The sequence below is a fragment of the Gymnoscopelus braueri genome (assembly GCF_963280865.1).
Source record: "Gymnoscopelus braueri genome assembly, chromosome: 8".
Taxonomy (NCBI): Eukaryota; Metazoa; Chordata; class Actinopteri; order Myctophiformes; family Myctophidae; genus Gymnoscopelus; species Gymnoscopelus braueri.
Window position 1 is genome coordinate 55,444,128 of NC_137609.1, and position 18,014 is coordinate 55,462,141.

The following is an 18,014-nucleotide window of genomic DNA, read 5'->3' on the forward strand; positions in this document are numbered from 1 at the left end:
CAAGGACAGTGGGACCACTGTGGTACTTGTTGGGGGTTGTGGGGGTTGTTCATTATTATTCAAGGTGTGGTGGGTACTTAGGGGCAATGGAATGATGCCCACTTAGGGGCAATCATCATCACACAATGGTTTGCCAGACAGTATTGTATGACTTGTGAAATGTTGTTTACTGCAGTGATGTGTAAGCACTACTAAATGTACTAATGGTGTGTCTTTATTTCATTTCAGAATGCCACAACTAAAGAAAGGGCCTTGCTTCACAGCCAGGGATGTTCTGGATATCGTGATGAACGGAGAGAGTGATGTTGACATAGACATCAATGAGACTGATGAAGAGTCAGATGAAGAGGACTGTGGCATGGGGTCCAAAGAAAACCAACCACCCAGTGAACCACCCAGTGAACCCACTGACCGCCCAGCAGACATTCAGCCGCCCCAACTGACCAAACCCGGTCAGCGCCGTGATTCAAGATATCAGTGGCTGAAGAAGGACTTCGTCAGCCCTAATACAGACTTTTCTGGCCCACCTCTGACCTCTGAAGATATGAGTTCTCTCCAAACACCACTGCAGTACTTCCGCCAGTTTGTGTCCAAAGACATGATTGACTCTCTCACAACGAACACAAACATTTACAGCCTTCAAACAAAAGGAACATCAGTCAGCACAAGTCCAAAAGAAATTGAGCAAATGTTGGGGATGTATCTGAGAATGGGCCTTTCTCCAATGAATGGATGCCGGATGTACTGGGAAGCAGACACACGAAACGCGGCTGTAGCTGATGTGATGGCACGCAACCGATTTCAGTCTTTGTTGACCTCGTTACATCTGGTTGACAACTTGACCGTGCCAGAGAAGGACAAGAAGGACAAACTCTGGAAACTCCGACCATGGCTGGATTCGTTCAGAGAGAAAAGAAGAGCCACACTCCATACAAGGTGGCACGACCGCATCAGCCATCAGATGTTTGCAAAGACCAAGTTGGACACTTCCCAATGAAGACACAGAAAGGGCGCTGCAGGAGTACTGGTTGTTCAAGTTACACCAGTATGAGCTGCGACAAGTGTGATGTCCGCCTGTGCATTGCAGAAGGGAAAAACTGTTTCTGGGACTATCACCACTGAAAAGAAAGTGATTGGGGGTGCCTGTGTCATTTTGCAGAGCAGGTGTGAATTGTCAGGAATGTGCAGGGTCATATTGGGTGGAGATCAGTTTGCATCCTTTGATCAATGCAAATCAGTGAGTTGGCCAGACAGTATTGTGAGACCACTGACAATGGTTTAGGTTATTAGGTTTCTTTACTACATATATTGTACAGATTTTTATTTTGTTGTTCTTTTAATAAAATTGATTAAAAAATATGGCTTATTGGTGTTATTATTCATAATGTATACTGTTCTGAGGCTAAATATTATTCATAATTGATCTGAGGCCAAATAATAAACCATATAAATGAATCCTTAAGTTGTTTTAGTGAAGTAATTACACATTTGCCATGTTATCCTTAAAAATGGCCTATAGGAAATTTTGCTACCTGATGGACCCAACGTTTCCATATGGAAACATTTGCGTAAAAACTTACCAAAACATAAAAAATAAAAAAACATTATATTTTCCTCTCCTAAGTACTCCTACAAGACCATCTGAAAGGTTTTTTTTTTTTTTTTGCAAGTAGAAATATGTCCGGGTCTTACAGGGTTAAGTTAATGCTGCTTGCACCCCCCCAACACACACACACACACACACACACACACACACACACACACACACACACACACACACACACACACACACACACACACACACACACACACACACACACACACACACACACACACACGCAAACATAAAAGCAGATATTACTATCATATTATAGAGCTTTAACTTTTCGTTTTTGTTTTAACCAAAGCATATCACTTACAATACCTTCAATAATGAATAAATGAATTATAAACCATGAACCTATATCCTAGTTCCTAGACATAATGGGTTGAAATCATGATTTTCATTTAAACCCTTCAGATCACAAGGTAGTGTTCATGAAGAATGGAACGTCCTGTTCTGGCCTGGTGGCAGTAGAGCATGCTGGGAAGGACTACTGGCTCTCAGGAGCCAATGAGACGTGGAACCACACTGCTGATGTGGTGTGTCAACAGATGCATTGTGGGAAAGCCACTGACGTCACCCTGTTCCCTCATGTTCCTTCTGGAGAACCTGGAGAAGGAATGGAGAATGAAACTTGGAGTGAGTCCTACACCTGTTCCTCCACAGAGAGGTCACTCTTTGACTGTCCAAAGGACAACACAACGTCATCCAATCAGAGCCTTGCTTTGCTGGAATGTTCAGGTAATGTGTTTTAAATGTTGCTGCTAGGAATTTGTATATATTTTTTTTTAAATAACCTTCAGCTAAAAATACGTTTTCTTTTTCTGATTTAAGTGATGTGGGCTCTTAGCTTTCATCATGTTTAGATTAGATGTTCCTGTTTATCATCATAACTTAATTTCTCTGCCAACACATTCACAATGACATCCAGTAATCCACAGAACACCTATGTGATATTTGTCATTTGATTTCAACACATTGCATTTCAACAGGTACTAAAAATGCAACCCTGACAGAGCAGTGTTGGGGGACAGTACAGGTGTGCACCCATGCAGGCTGTGGGGGGGTGTGTGCACACACCTGGACTGATGCCAATTCTGAAATGCTGTGTAAAGACCTGGGATGTGGACACGCCTTCACCGGCATCGACCAGAACAGCGAGGGGAATGTAACCATCCTGGCAATGTACCCGACCAAACACACCACCAACCTGACTGAAAGCATCATTGTGAAAAATGAACACCACGACCCAAGGCATAATCAACTTAAACTGCCTTGCTCCAACAAATCGGCCATTGTGGTTTGCTCGGGTAAAGGATACTTTGAAGAAATACCCACTACATTTACAATATGTATACATTTCATGTTAGCTGATTGTTTTAAGCTATGTATGTTGTTTGTATCCACTTGTACTGCACACCTTCATAACTTGGATGGATTTATTTTTGTGAAATTCAATGAACTGTCTTTTATAATAAAATGTCAATGGTACTAGTGACATTGTTATCACTGTGCTGTACATGCATAGAAAAACACAATATGTTGGTTGATACTGTTTCCATGCAGCCAGTGTCAAGGCTGATTTCAAGGATTCCAGAGATCATTGTTCTGGGAATTTGAAGATACTCTATCGAGGCCAACGTTACCCTGTCTGTAAAGAATGCCTGACCAACGCTGATGTCAGAAATACCATCTGTAAGGAGCTGCAATGTGGAGAGACTGGAGAGACTCTTGGATTCTTTGGACCTTTGCCACGAAGTAAAGTCGTGTCAGGACTGATAGACCGTAACATTACTTTACAGGACAAAGGACATTGTTCTCTTGGTGTCCTCCAGTGTTCTGGTATGTCTAAAATGCTTTGTTCTGATATCAATTTATTTAACCAAATATGAATTGTAGAGATACTGTTTAACATTAGTGTAACAGCTCATGAAATACTATGAATGAATATTGTATTGTATACTATATATATGAACAATGTTTTGGTTTTCATTAACTATGCTCTGTCTGCTCCTTCTCTTCTTAGACTGGCAGAAGATCAGACTACAACGTTCAAAAGAGCCTGGAAGAGCCTCTGGAGGAGATGTGTTTGTTTACAGTAAGAATGGTTCCAGGATGGTCTCTAACCACGGCTGGACAGAAACAGAGGGAGAGAAACTGTGCCGTGATCTCAACCTTGGTGGATATAAAAACCATACAGCATCAGCAGGTTCTTCTGATATGTGGGAGAAGAGCTTCAACTGTACTGATGTGAAGGAACCAAAGAGGATCTGGGACTGTGAGCGTGACAAGAGACCCTCCGGGAACCAAGGAGTCTATCTCCAATGCAAAGGTAATTATTACAACCCAATCACCAGATAAAACGTTGTCATGGTAAATTGTTGCAGAATAGTTTAACAAAAACGTTACATTTTAGTGCTGTTGCATTTTAACGAATAGATTTATGATTAGGTTTTATGGTTAAGGATTCGGGTTAGGTTTAGGGTTTGTTAGTAGTCTAAATTAAACCGAGGATTGACTGAACATGGACTAAATGTATAGGCATGTTCACAAATCCGACATTCCAAAATACTACATTGTTACATATTCAGAGATAAATTAATGCAAAGGATTGTACAAACATTTAATATAAAGACTGATCGATGTTGAAATGAGGAAAAGGACCGTTTTCCTCTTTCTCTTTTGTTCATATGAACATTTTTGAATGAGGGTTACTTAGGCCTTATCATTCACAGTCGATAAAAACCTAAGTGCTGTTTTAAGTACACAATTTGAATAACATTTATTTGTGACCCCAGGTAATATATTAATATTACCTATACTATTAGTCCGAAATAAATATGATGATTCAGATGCACCAGATCTGTATGGTTGTGGGATATGTTTTTTTTTTACATTTTTATTTTGGTTGATTTGTTGAGATTTTATGTGTTTTCCCAGAATCCCCAGTGGTTACCCTATCAGGGAACTGCTCTGGTGAGGTGAAGATGGATGGTCTCACAGTGTGCAGCGATCACTGGGACAACAAACACTCACAGATAGTTTGTGAAGAGCTGGGCTGTGGCAACGCCTTCCACTTTAAGACACATGGAGGAACTGGGTCAGATGTTTACCTCGTCCGTTGCCACGGCTTTGAGTCCAACCTTATGCAGTGTGAGACGGAGAGAGGCCGGTGTGATGGTGGACTGGTGTCTGTCTACTGTACAGGTGAATATGTGTGATTACTGTCACTATTCTGATAGCTTTGATTAAGACCTGCAGAGGAAAAGTGTCTGTTTGAGTAGATACTGTATGATTGTGTTGTGGGTTTGAATCCACCGTGGTGCATCCGGCTTTGTCGAGTGTCTATACGAACACAATTGGCCCGTGTTCAGGGGAGGGAAGCCGAATACCCGAGTGTTAGGTGGGAGGAGTAGGACGGGTCAGTAGGATACAACAGCAGTGACAACACACACATGTGTGTGGGGAGAGGGATTAATTGGCATTAACTAAATTGGGGAGAAAAAGAGGAAGCAACAAAAACAAACCGTATATTAGAATATTCAGGAATGACTTAGTCTAGGAATTACTTATTTCAGTCATTCCTAAAATTAATTTTAGGATTTCTTAGTTGTATTTGTTACTATTATTTTATTTAGCAAATTACATCTATTAATTATTGTAGGGGGAGACTGGGGACAAAAGTAACGCTTTTTTACATTTTCCTTCACAGTTCACAGAATACTTGAAATATACTAGTCATCTTTTATAATATATATTATATTTATAAGCTTTCACTAGTAAGGACAAGACTAAAATATTACTTTTAATGCAATACGTCAGAGTGTTACAATTGCCCCCGTCATGGGGGCAATTGTAACACTGTAAAAATAAATCATATTAACACACTTTATCTCAAATAAAAGCACATCACTAATGTTTTTTTTTAATAATTTAACATTTTTACAAATGCTTTATATACATAATTACAATTATTTTCGAATTATATTATTTGTCAATGTTATTGTGTGTGTCTATTTTTTATTTAAATGTATTTTTACTTTGAAATGTAGTGACATTTAGTGAAATATGTTCATTTACTAACATAAAAGTATGTAATCCCAGACAAATGCATTGAAAACGCATACACAATTGACCCTGGTCACTGTGTTACAATTGCCCCCCGATGGGACAACCGTGATAAATTCCCATATTCTAGCTAGAAACACCTATACTAGCATAGGCTGCTGACGTTAATTTGTGACCAATAACATAGAGATACAATTCATTTAAATCAGCTGACATCTTATCTTTAGACAGCAGAAGGAACATACCGTACACTCAAAAGTACGTTTACACCTCACAATCATTCTATCTTTCCATAGGCAGAGAGAGGACCCTACTGAGCATGTGCACAAAAATCACCCCTATAGCTTATTTCTAATTAGAATTATTGAGTGTGTTACGTTTGCTCCCTGTTACTTCAGACCCTAGTCTCCCTACCATAGACATTTTACGTGGATAAAGACTTTGATGATATGAATACATTTGATCGATTTATTAGGAACTTGATCTTATATTAAACTAAAGTTAGATTAATATAAGATTTTAATCCATGCATGTATTGTATTCCCTAGTTCCAATACATAATATGTAACAGGGTTATATGAGACATCAATTATTATAATGTTCTTATTTTAGTGCATGAATAATCTTCATAGTTGTCCTGTACTGTTACTAAACTACATCCATTGATGAGCCGGTCATCAAATTATTAGCTTAGGAATGCGACAAAAACTAAAACATGTTCATGAATTCAGTGCGTCATGGGGTGTGTAATTGATAGAAAATAAATCATGTTTTGGGTGAAACTACTCCTTTAACTTGTTACAGGTGGCATAGAGTTCAACACCACAGAGAAGTGCAGAGGAACACTTAAGGTCCAACATGGAGATCAGTGGGAGCATCATGTGTGTCCTCTAAATTTAACAAAGCATTTCAACAACCTCGTGTGCAAGCAGCTTGGATGTGGTGACGTCATGGAGGACTTTAAGACAGACCTGAATCACACAGAGGAGGTAGACTACTGTTTACCCTTGGTTTTATTAAGAAGGAGAAGAATACCTCAGATTTATATAATGCTTTGATAAGTACTCAAAGTGTCTTTTAGACACTTTTAGAAAAGTTTTGATTTTGATTTTAGGATCTGGAAACGACCCTGGATTGCACAAACAATCAGTCAGACATCAGAGATTGTGTCAGCCTGCAGTCTTGTAAGAATATCAAACCAGCTGAAATCTATTGTGAAGGTACCAAACCTGCTTTCATATCGCTTATGAATAAACCGATTATTAATTAATATGTTTATGCTGATGACAATAAAAATCAACTACACATTAACCCTGGTATTATAGGTGAAGCAATGTGTCACAAGCCTGAAGATCGTCAATGTTCCGCTATTTGTCATATATAGGGCTCTAAGTCGTTAAAATCCAGTGATCTTACGTGCTTTGTTGTAGGTCAATAGTTAAAATAGGCGCATTGTGAACTTGAATGTATTTTTGCAGAATGTTCACCTATTATGAAATGACTAAAATACAGACTCTAAGTTCCATGTGGTTAATCACCTGATTTCAGATCTTCCCACCTCTGAGGATCTCCCTAGGATCACCACTGTCATTGTGGTTGTTCTGATCATGATCATCATCTGCTTCTTCCTGAGAAAACTCATCACTGTTCACTGTGAGTAACGTTCATATTAATATGTTCTATGTGAGTAACCTTAATATTAATTTGTTTTATGTGAGTAACATTAATATTAATATGTTCTATGTGAGTAACGGCTAGACAGGGAGCAGTACTGTACCATATGTTAGCAGTTAGCTAAAGAGTCAGGCTACACAGGGAGCAGTACTGTAACATATGTTAGTAGTTAGCTAAAGAGTCAGGCTAGACAGGGAGCAGTACTGTAACATGTTAGCAGTTAGCTAAAGAGTCAGGCTAGACAGGGAGCAGTACTGTAAAGTATGTTAGCAGTTAGCTAAAGAGTCAGGCTAGACAGGGAGCAGTACTGTACCTGTTAGCAGTTAGCTAAAGAGTCAGGCTAGACAGGGAGCAGTACTGTAACGTATGTTAGCAGTTAGCTAAAGAGAAAGGCTAGACAGGGAGCAGTACTGTAACATATGTTAGCAGTTAGCTAAAGAGAAAGGCTAGACAGGGAGCAGTACTGTGACATATGTTAGCAGTTAGCTAAAGAGCAAGGCTAGACAGGGAGCAGTACTGTAACATACGTTAGCAGTTAGCTAAAGAGTCAGGCTAGACAGGGAGCAGTACTGTAACATATGTTAGCAAAAGAGTCAGGCTAGACAGGGAGCAGTACTGTAACATACGTTAGCAGTTAGCTAAAGAGAAAGGCTAGACAGGGAGCAGTACTGTAACATATGTTAGCAGTTAGCTAAAGAGAAAGGCTAGACAGGGAGCAGTGCTGTAACATATGTTAGCAGTTAGCTAAAGAGAAAGGCTAGACAGGGAGCAGTACTGTAACATATGTTAGCAGTTAGCTAAAGAGTCAGGCTAGACAGGGAGCAGTACTGTAACGTATGTTAGCAGTTAGCTAAAGAGTCAGGCTAGACAGGGAGCAGTACTGTAACGTATGTTAGCAGTTAGCTAAAGAGTCAGGCTAGACAGGGAGCAGTACTGTAACATATGTTAGCAGTTAGCTAAAGAGAAAGGCTAGACAGGGAGCAGTATTGTAACACAGCAGCACCCTACAACCTAACATATTTTAATGGATAATAGCTGAACGTGTTATTGTTTCTAGATGTGAACAATTGTAAATGATGTACATTATCACTGATAACATATTATGTGCTACTCTGTCCCTGTCAGTATGCAACTTGAACCCCTCATGGTGCCCTTAAACAGTCATGTTTTTTTTAGATGGGGTTCCACGACCAAATACATTTTAATTTGGGAAAGTTTGAGATCCACTGGGTGTGACAGTGGTTGTAGTAATGTGATCATCTCTGTTTGATTTGAACCATGTGAACAGATGGTCATCATCCAGTACTCTGTTATGTTATTTATGTAAATTCACAGGATGTGTACTTTAATGTCATTGAGTCCTGAAGATGATAGCCCTGTCTCAAGTGTCTGAATGACAAGTTTTAACACTTGTCCAGTCATTTGAAAGAAAGGAACTGATATTTAATAGAGACACACAGCCTGATTGTCCTATAGATGCAGTAATGCTGCTATCTGGTCACAAGAGGGCAGTGCTTGGACATTTTAGTATCATGTTGCCCTAGTAGTCAGCCTTCTCGGTTACAACTCAACTTTTTTGAGCATATTGCCTGAAAACTATTTTAAGGGTGAAAAGAGAAAAACACATTCTTAAATGTTCACAGTGATTGTTCCACGCACAAAAAAATAATAATCATTTACATACTTACCAGTCATGTACTAACTATAACTCTGTTCTTATCTAGTAAACACATCTTCACAGACATATGAAGTGAATGAAGACGTTGAATACGAGGATATTGGCGTCACTGCAAATGAAAGGAGAGCATTGGGTCTTCCTGGTGAGTGATATTTATATGTTCATTAGACGTGTTAATGATACACATTCATTATCAATGTATAGTTTATATTACATTATATTGTCATTGTCAGACGTAAGACTATGATAAAACCAGCAGCATGTTGAGATCATTGAACTGTAAGTAGTTTGACTTGTTGTGTTTGTGTTGTTTTAGTTCTGGATGCAGGATCCAGATCAGAGGCTCTGAGACGGAACCATGGAGGAAGATCTTCCTCCTCCTCCTCCTCTTCCTCTGATGATGATGATGATGATGATGAAGAGAGCGTCATCCACAAGCCCCGTTACATCAATACTCAACCTGCAGGAAAGTTTAGAGCCTCTGTTACAACCTAAAGCACACAATGGATTTAATACTACTACTAATAATAATAATAATAATGTGTGTGTGTGTGTGTGTGTACAGATAGTGTGATCTATGAGGTGGAGGGTCCACAGGAGGTCTATGATGATGTGGACACAGATCCTGACAGACTGGGTATGAATCATATTATATCTCTAACATAAAGAGTTTACATGTTTAGTGAACTGGAAAACTAACTGCAAAAGCAGCCTAGGGTTTCAATAGCCTTTAGAAATGGACTGATTCTTCTGATTTCTATGTTTTATATTACAATATATTGTCAGTTAGAGCCGTAAGGCTAGGATAAAATGTGCAGCAGTGTTGGGATAAATTTAAGTTGTTCAAGTTGTCGTGAGTTTGACTTGTTTGCTTTTGTGTTGTATTTGTTTTGAACGCAGCATCCAGACCAGAGGGGGCAGCACTCACACAGAAGGACACAGGAGATACGTCCTCCTTGTCTTACGATGACATCGATGAGGAAGTGAGCTTCATCCACGACTCTCAGCCCCGTTCCATCAGTCCTCAACCTGCAGCAAAGTCTGGAGACACTGGTAAAACCATCAGTCCTCAACCTGCAGCAAAGTCTGGAGACACTGGTAAAACCTGTGTGAAAGAACACAATTAATAATAATAACAATAATAATTGCTAATACACTACAACACAGAGCAACTAAAAGCAATATAGTATATTATACTGATATTATACTATACTAAACTACTATGATGTACTATACAATAACAATGAAATAATAACACAAACAAACGTTACTTGAAATATAATTCTTGTATTTGTATTGTAATGTAATGTAATGTAATGTAATGTAATTAATGTAATATGTGTGTGTGTGTGTGTGTGTGTGTGTGTGTGTGTGTGTGTGTGTGTGTGTGTGTGTGTGTGTGTGTGTGTGTGTGTGTGTGTGTACAGACAGTGTGATCTATGAGGTGGAGGATCCACAGGAGGTCTATGATGATGTGGACACAGATCCTGACAGACTGGGTATGAATCATATTATATCTCTAACATAAAGAGTTTACATGTTGAATGAAGCATCTATCCAATGCACAGGAAGTGATGCAAACAGCACTTAAAGGGACATGACACCCTATAGGCTGATGCTGTAGTTTACAAACTACAGAAGGTTTAAAAACTACAGAATGGTAACACAGCTGTAAATAATCACATTAACGCTTTAACTGACAGTTTTTCAGAAAAATGTCAAGCCACTGCCAGTGAATCCGAGCGATATTACTAACCTTTCAAAAATCATGGAATATTCCCGTCATTACCGTCCGCAAGGCGATCGCAAATCACAGACTGCGGCACAGCGCCCTCTAATAGTAAACCACTGAAAACTCAAATTCTGGTCATTCTCATCATTGGCGCGCTGCGCCGTAGCAAAATACGACGAGAAAGCTTGTCATTGGCAGGCAAAGAGTTAATAATGGGTGTGCTAGATGTAAGTGTGTCCAAAGAGCAATGTGCAAGCATTGATATTAGTCAACAGTATTGTCTATGCTTGCACACTAGCACAACTAAATCTAAAACACTGATTATTAATTTGATTAGCTGTAGCTGTGTTGCTGATATAACTGTGTACTATAAGGTCAGCCTTATGCAGTCTTGTTTTTACCCTGCTGTAGTTTTCTTGTTTAACTGAACTGGAAAACTAACTACAGAATCAAACTAGGGTTTCATCTTCTGTCTCTTTAAAGAAATTAAAGAGATCTGATAGTCTGATCTGATTGTTTATATTATAGTTTTGTCATTTGCTGCAGTAAGGCTAGGATAAAATTCTGCAGCGGTGTTGCGATAAATGGAAAGTTTTTTTTTTTTGAGTAGTTATGAGTTTGACTTGTTGTTTTTGTGTTTTTTTTTTCATTTTGAACGCCGCAGCATCCAGACCAGAGGGGGCAGCACTCACACAGAGCGACGGAGGAGATACGTCCTCCTTGTCTTATGATGACATCGATGAGGAAGCTCCACTTCATCCACGACCTCCTCAACCTGCAGCAAAGTCTGGAGACACTGGTAAAACCTGTTTCAAAGAACACAATGAATACTAATACTAATAATAATAATGAGAAGGTAATTATAATGAAATCAATAATAAATAATACACACCAACAATGAAATAACAAAATAATGTGTGTGTGTGTGTGTGTGTGTGTGTGTGTGTGTGTGTGTGTGTGTGTGTGTGTGTGTGTGTGTGTGTGTGTGTGTGTGTGTGTGTGTGTGTGTGTGTGTATATACAGACAGTGTGATCTATGAGGTGGAGGACCCACAGGAGGTGTATGATGACGTGGACACAGGAAGTGAAATCACAGAGACGACAGTTTGAGGTCCACACTGGACCTAGTCTCGCGTAGCCAGACGACTATTCCACAATCTCCTGAATGTTATATAGAGTCTGGAACTACACCTCCTGAATGTTATATAGAGCCTGAAGCTACACCTCCTGAAATCAGAACACGGAAGTTGGCATCTGTCATTTCCGTTTACGCAAATATATTTTAAAACATCTTTACATTGCATTTTGTAATTTCCAATTCTGCATAGACGCCCGGCAAAGCCGGAAGCACCACGGTGGATTCGAGCCCGCAACCTGGGACTTAACCACTGCACCACCCGAACCTCAGTAAAATGAATACAAGAATTGGGGCGAGCGATCCGTGAAAAAAAATGTGGGCGAGCGTTCCGGTTCCCAGTAGTAGCACTAGTAACAGAATCAGAATCAGGTTTACTGTCACATCACATGTTTATAGGTGTAAATAAGCGGGTGAAATTTGTTTTTGTGTTTCAAGAAAGAAAAAAAGGGGTTGGGGCAGAGAGAGAAAAAACTGAAAAAAGGAACATTTCAAAGATATATCAAAGATATACAAATGGAGCATAAAACAGCAGCCGCTATGAGGGTAGACAGGAAGTACAAAACAGTAGTTATGTATTATATTAGTGTTGATTTTTATTTCATTATTCATTCTTATTATTCATTGAAGAAAACATTCGTCATTGTGTGATTTTGATGTATCATGACTTTTTATACAGCAAATATAGCTGGCTGTCACTGCCTATGATTTTATATGATGTTAAAGTTAGTTTTACTGTTTAGTTTGACTTTATGACTTTTATATGATGTTAAAGTTAGTTTATAAACTGTTTAGTTTTACTGTATGACTTTTATATGATGTTAAAGTTAGTTTACTGTTTAGTTTTATTATGACTTTTATATGATGTTAAAGTATGATGTGATGTTATGATATTCAAGCTTCCTGCTACTGAAACATGACCTGTCAGTCAGAAAGAAACTTCATCTGCATCTGAAATCATATTTACACATTATGCATTATATTATTATGATCTATTCTTATGTAGAGTTTTGGTGTGTTATATTATCCTCTTTCATTTACTGCTCTATATACTTGCTGTCGGGCAGAAATCATGTCTTCATATTTTTTTAATACATGTTTTTAGATGAATGCCCTACTTTTCACAATGTGTCACATCACGATGCGTTGTGAACTTGTAGATCGGCTATTTTCACTATTCTAAAATATATTAAAAATATGGTTTTGGAAATACAAATGTTCCACCCGACAGCAATGATAAACTGTTTTCACAGAAATCAGTTCTTATTACGTTTAAATGTCCTTAACAATGATAAGTTGACCATTTGTTTTTAATCAACATGTTTTTAATTAACCTAATAAAAATAACATTGTTTGTTAGAGTTGGGCTTCTGGTGTTGGATTTTTTTTATTAATTAAGGTAGCCTTTTGTTTTCTGCACACTTTGTTTCAGTGTTTTCCCCCTTCCTGATGTAATTAAATAAGACTTTAGATGTAGGCCTACACAATGTTAAACCATGAACCACATAAATAACGTATGGGAGTTAAAAAATGTACAATTAGGATATTGAAGTTTAAATCATATAGTTATAATTAGTATATAAAACAACAATGCATGTGATATAGGCAGAAAATAAGGAGAAAAAGTACTCAAACAAAAAGGGCCGGCAGGGAAAGCAACCGCTTGGGAATGATCGATCCCCGGCTCCCGCTGAGTTAGTGTCAAAGTGTCCTTGAGCAACACACCGAAACCACTAACTGTGTGAATATAATGCACATTGTAAAACACTTTGGATAAAATGTGCTATAGAAATCTACCATTTACCATTATAATGATATACTGTATGCACTTAGATGCACCGCCACCTTTATTGTGGTTCGGACATCATAATTATATCTCTGTAATCTGAACACTTAGGATTTGACATCGTTATCGGGGTCACGGAGATAAAAGGTTTTTGGCCTAATGCATTGTGGGTCATTGATGTCAGACATTGTAAAACTCTGGTTGATAGAAGGATCGGCAGAACCTCTAGCAGACCCCATGTTTACATACAGTATATATACTGTATGTAAACAGAACCTCTAGCAGACCCCATGTTTACATACAGTATAGAATACTGTACGTAAACAGAACCTCTAGCAGACCCCATGTTGTTTACATACAGTATAGAATACTGTATGTAAACAGAACCTCTAGCAGACCCCATGTTTACATACAGTATAGAATACTGTACGTAAACAGAACCTCTAGCAGACCCCATGTTGTTTACATACAGTATAGAATACTGTACGTAAACAGAACCTCTAGCAGACCCCATGTTGTTTACATACAGTATAGAATACTGTACGTAAACAGAACCTCTAGCAGACCCCATGTTTACATACAGTATAGAATACTGTATGTAAACAGAACCTCTAGCAGACCCCATGTTTACATACAGTATATATACTGTATGTAAACAGAACCTCTAGCAGACCCCATGTTTACATACAGTATAGAATACTGTATGTAAACAGAACCTCTAGCAGACCCCATGTTTACATACAGTATAGAATACTGTATGTAAACAGAACCTCTAGCAGACCCCATGTTTACATACAGTATAGAATACTGTATGTAAACAGAACCTCTAGCAGACCCCATGTTTACATACAGTATAGAATACTGTATGTAAACAGAACCTCTAGCAGACCCCATGTTGTTTACATACAGTATAGAATACTGTATGTAAACAGAACCTCTAGCAGACCCCATGTTGTTTACATACAGTATAGAATACTGTATGTAAACAGAACCTCTAGCAGACCCCATGTTTACATACAGTATAGAATACTGTATGTAAACAGAACCTCTAGCAGACCCCATGTTGTTTACATACAGTATAGAACACTGTATGTAAACAACGCCGTAAAACTACAACTGAAAACTTCCCATTTGTCTCTCTGTCTCACAGACAACTTGGTGTAACTAGTGACCAGTTAACCTTGTTAACGACTAGTCTTACTGACTAGTTCCACTCCATACTTACCAACACGCTTCCCATAGCCTGGAGAGACGGTGGGTCTGAGATTATGAATTCACACAAATTAAATAACATATTCGCCATTGACTGATTGGAAACATATTTGGTTCCTTGGCCTGAATATTAAGTTCCTTGGCCTACTGAAGATTTGATGATTATCCGTCTAGTTTGTGAGATCAGCTCCGGACACACAGACACACAGGGTAAAAACATAATCTCCGGCCGTGGACGTGGCCTGTCAGTTATACATATCCTGTATTAAACACCCCTTCATATCGACCCACAAAAACGACTCACAAACCATAGACATTTCTTTTTTCTTTTTTTTCTTTTTTTTACTAAAAAAATTATAATCAAAACCAAGATGTACAATTAAAACAAAAACAAATAAAAAGACAGCATATTCCATTGGAGCTTTACATAATGAGTGGCTGAACCAAAAGGCATCGTGGCCAGAAATTCAAACTGGTCTTGCCACTGAAAGCTACGTCTCCAGCCAGCCAAAGTACGTACAAGGGGCCTGGCTGGATGGAGGTATAACAAGGACCAAATGAAAAAAACATTGGAGACAAAACGATGCCCGTGGCTGGTGTTGCTGAAGGCTAAATGGATCCTATTGCAGCCCGAAGGCCTAAAGATTGTCCTGCCGTTGCCAAAGAGACAAGGACGCTACAGTCAATGAGGGTGAAGGAATATATTTATGCCAGTGTGCCCAGCCTGCCCTGCCACAGACCTGACTGTCGCCTCTTTTATACGTCGTTGTGCACCAGCGTCGCATGCTGGAACTAGCCGAACTACAAAGCCTACGATGCGTGGAATCAGGGGAGCTCGGCCGGAGCTCTTAATTGATCCCGTTGAACTTCAAAGGGGTTGGTGCACTGAGTTGATTGATTGGGCCATAAAAGTGTCAAACTCGTTCCGTGCTCGTTAGTGCTCTCTCTAATCAAAGAATGCATCAAAGACAACACTCTCTTTGATAGCTGTCTGAGAGGGGAGGGGGGAGTGTGTGTGTGTATACACACACACTGCGTATACACACACACTGATCTGCGATCTTACCTAGTATACTTTTAACTCTAAAAAACAGATTGCATCTGTGATAAAGTGGAAAGAAGCGCAGCGCTAACGTAACGAGGTGTAATTGTCATTTGGGTGGACGTATCTGCAAATACGCATGTGACGTTAATTATAATACGGCTGATTAATTTATTCTTTGGCTGGTAAAATATAATCCTGTCAGTCAAGGTGGCCGGCCCCAAAATTGCCTAGCGGAAACCCTAACACCAATTCTCTTTGCTGCAGATCTCAGCTTCGTAGATCGGCTATTTTTGGGCTAACGTTCCTCCCGGAATATGGATGCTGGAGCTCAAGTGGTTTTAATCAATCGACCAAAAGTGAAATCCACATTTTTACAAGTGGGGGAGTGTCGCTCCCCTGTGCTACCCCTCCACTACACCCCTGGTTGCATTGCGACACATCGTAAACTTCTAGTTTGGCTAATTCCGGCGGGCAAACCCCCGCCGTGCAACGACGTGTAAACAAAGCATGAGAATCCACAGTGTTTCAACAAGGAGCGTGGCTCAACGTACAAACAGTGACTTCGTTAACACGGCCTCGGTGCCTTTTATAGGAGCAAACACTTAGAAAAAAAACCACATCATTTTCTCGTTTCATTCCAGCTCATTTTCACACACAACATGGTCTAAAAGTTCTAACCAGATAAGAGGATTTAAATGTCGACACTTAAAACCAGCAGTCAGACCGCTTAGGTTTTTTTTAGTTTTTTTTCTTTCTCCTTAAAATTGCTCAGTACAAAAAATAGATCAAACAATGAAAAATAAAATAGTTTTCTTTTGCCCTTTCTTTCTCTAAAGCTCTCCCTCTGACCAGCGGCCGCACAGTGAGGAGTGTGGTTGTAGGGATTGGCGCTACATTAACATTCATAGTTGAATAGATGGATTTCGTAGATAACGGGTATCAGAATATTTGGGCAGTCGATACCCTTCTCGTCTGAGCTTTTTTAATGTCCCTACATCGTACAGTATGTATTGAGCAACGTTACGCAATTTAACGTCGTCTTCCTCACACCCGTCTCCATTGTCAAGCGGCGTCTTTCTTCGTTATTGCGATGAGTCAATTATTTAAAGATGATTACAAAAAGAGGAGGAGTCTATCCACTACAGTATCTGCTATGTACTGTACATTATGTTTACAAAGCAAGCATGTTGTACAGTCTGGTCTATGTACAGCTAGATTTGTCCTTTTGTTTTCATGTAATATACATATTCACTTATCTTCACAGTTTAATTACGTTTTGTCATATATTTGTTTAGCGTTTTTTTTTCTTTCGTTATTTATTATGAGTACAAATACTTTTCATCGTTATCTCCTTCATGGCACTGGGAGAAACAGCTCCCTCCCCGGTGTCACTTTATTGATATTACATGAGATTAACTGTCCTTAAAAGTGTCTCTTGAACGCTGCTCATGTCTGGTTACCAAAATACTGTCCAGAAAAAAAACAAAAAACGACAACAATCTCCATTGTAACTCGAGTTGCCAAATTCACAGCGATCAAAAGAAGAGAAAAAAAAAAGAAAATACACAGTTTCAATTTCAAGTAGACAGTTTTCTGGTCTTCCGTTTATCATATATTTATGATATAATAATTCTCGTAGTTTGTCACCCTCCATGTCTGTCTCGGGAACAGTTCGGGACAGTGGTTGGCACAGCATCTCCGGTGGACTTGGCCGCCGCAATTCCCCCTCCCCCCCCAAAAAAATGACACTTGGATTCAAATGTACGTTCCCCCCCCCCCCCCCTCCCCCCTCCCCTCTCCCCTCCGTGTGGCCACCAAGTGTAACGTCAAGACCGTCCGTCCCTCTGAGCGGCCGCTGAGCCACGGTCAGTTTTTACGTCTTTAGCTCTGTCCGCGTCGTCGTGTGCCTTTAAGTCTATCCGTCCGGTCCGCTGGCGGCATCCCGTTACGCACGTTATCCCGTAGTCTTTGCGGTAGTTTGTGGTGTGTGTGGGTCGACTGCTTATCAACTTCAGTTTTTTTTCAGATCCGGTCTAGAGAGCGGACATAACTTTGCGTCACCAGGCGGGCGGAAAAACAAGA

The 18,014-nt window shown here is 39.4% G+C and overlaps 1 protein-coding gene across 1 annotated transcript; it reads left to right on the plus strand.

Annotated features, from left to right (window-relative positions):
• Positions 1–888: 888 nt before the first annotated feature.
• LOC308090969 (scavenger receptor cysteine-rich type 1 protein M160-like) lies at positions 889–11,898 on the plus strand (the record flags this gene model as incomplete). The annotated part of the gene is made up of 16 exons (XM_080436241.1): positions 889–1,021; positions 2,021–2,344; positions 2,719–2,913; positions 3,170–3,445; positions 3,630–3,935; positions 4,544–4,810; positions 6,476–6,660; positions 6,786–6,891; positions 7,220–7,324; positions 9,070–9,165; positions 9,340–9,493; positions 9,593–9,660; positions 9,924–10,121; positions 10,451–10,522; positions 11,420–11,554; positions 11,779–11,898. The coding sequence occupies 16 exons, from the start codon at positions 889–891 to the stop codon at positions 11,862–11,864; spliced, it is 2,706 nt and encodes a 901-aa protein (XP_080292367.1). The 3' UTR covers positions 11,865–11,898.
• Between the last annotated feature and the right edge of the window lie 6,116 nt (positions 11,899–18,014).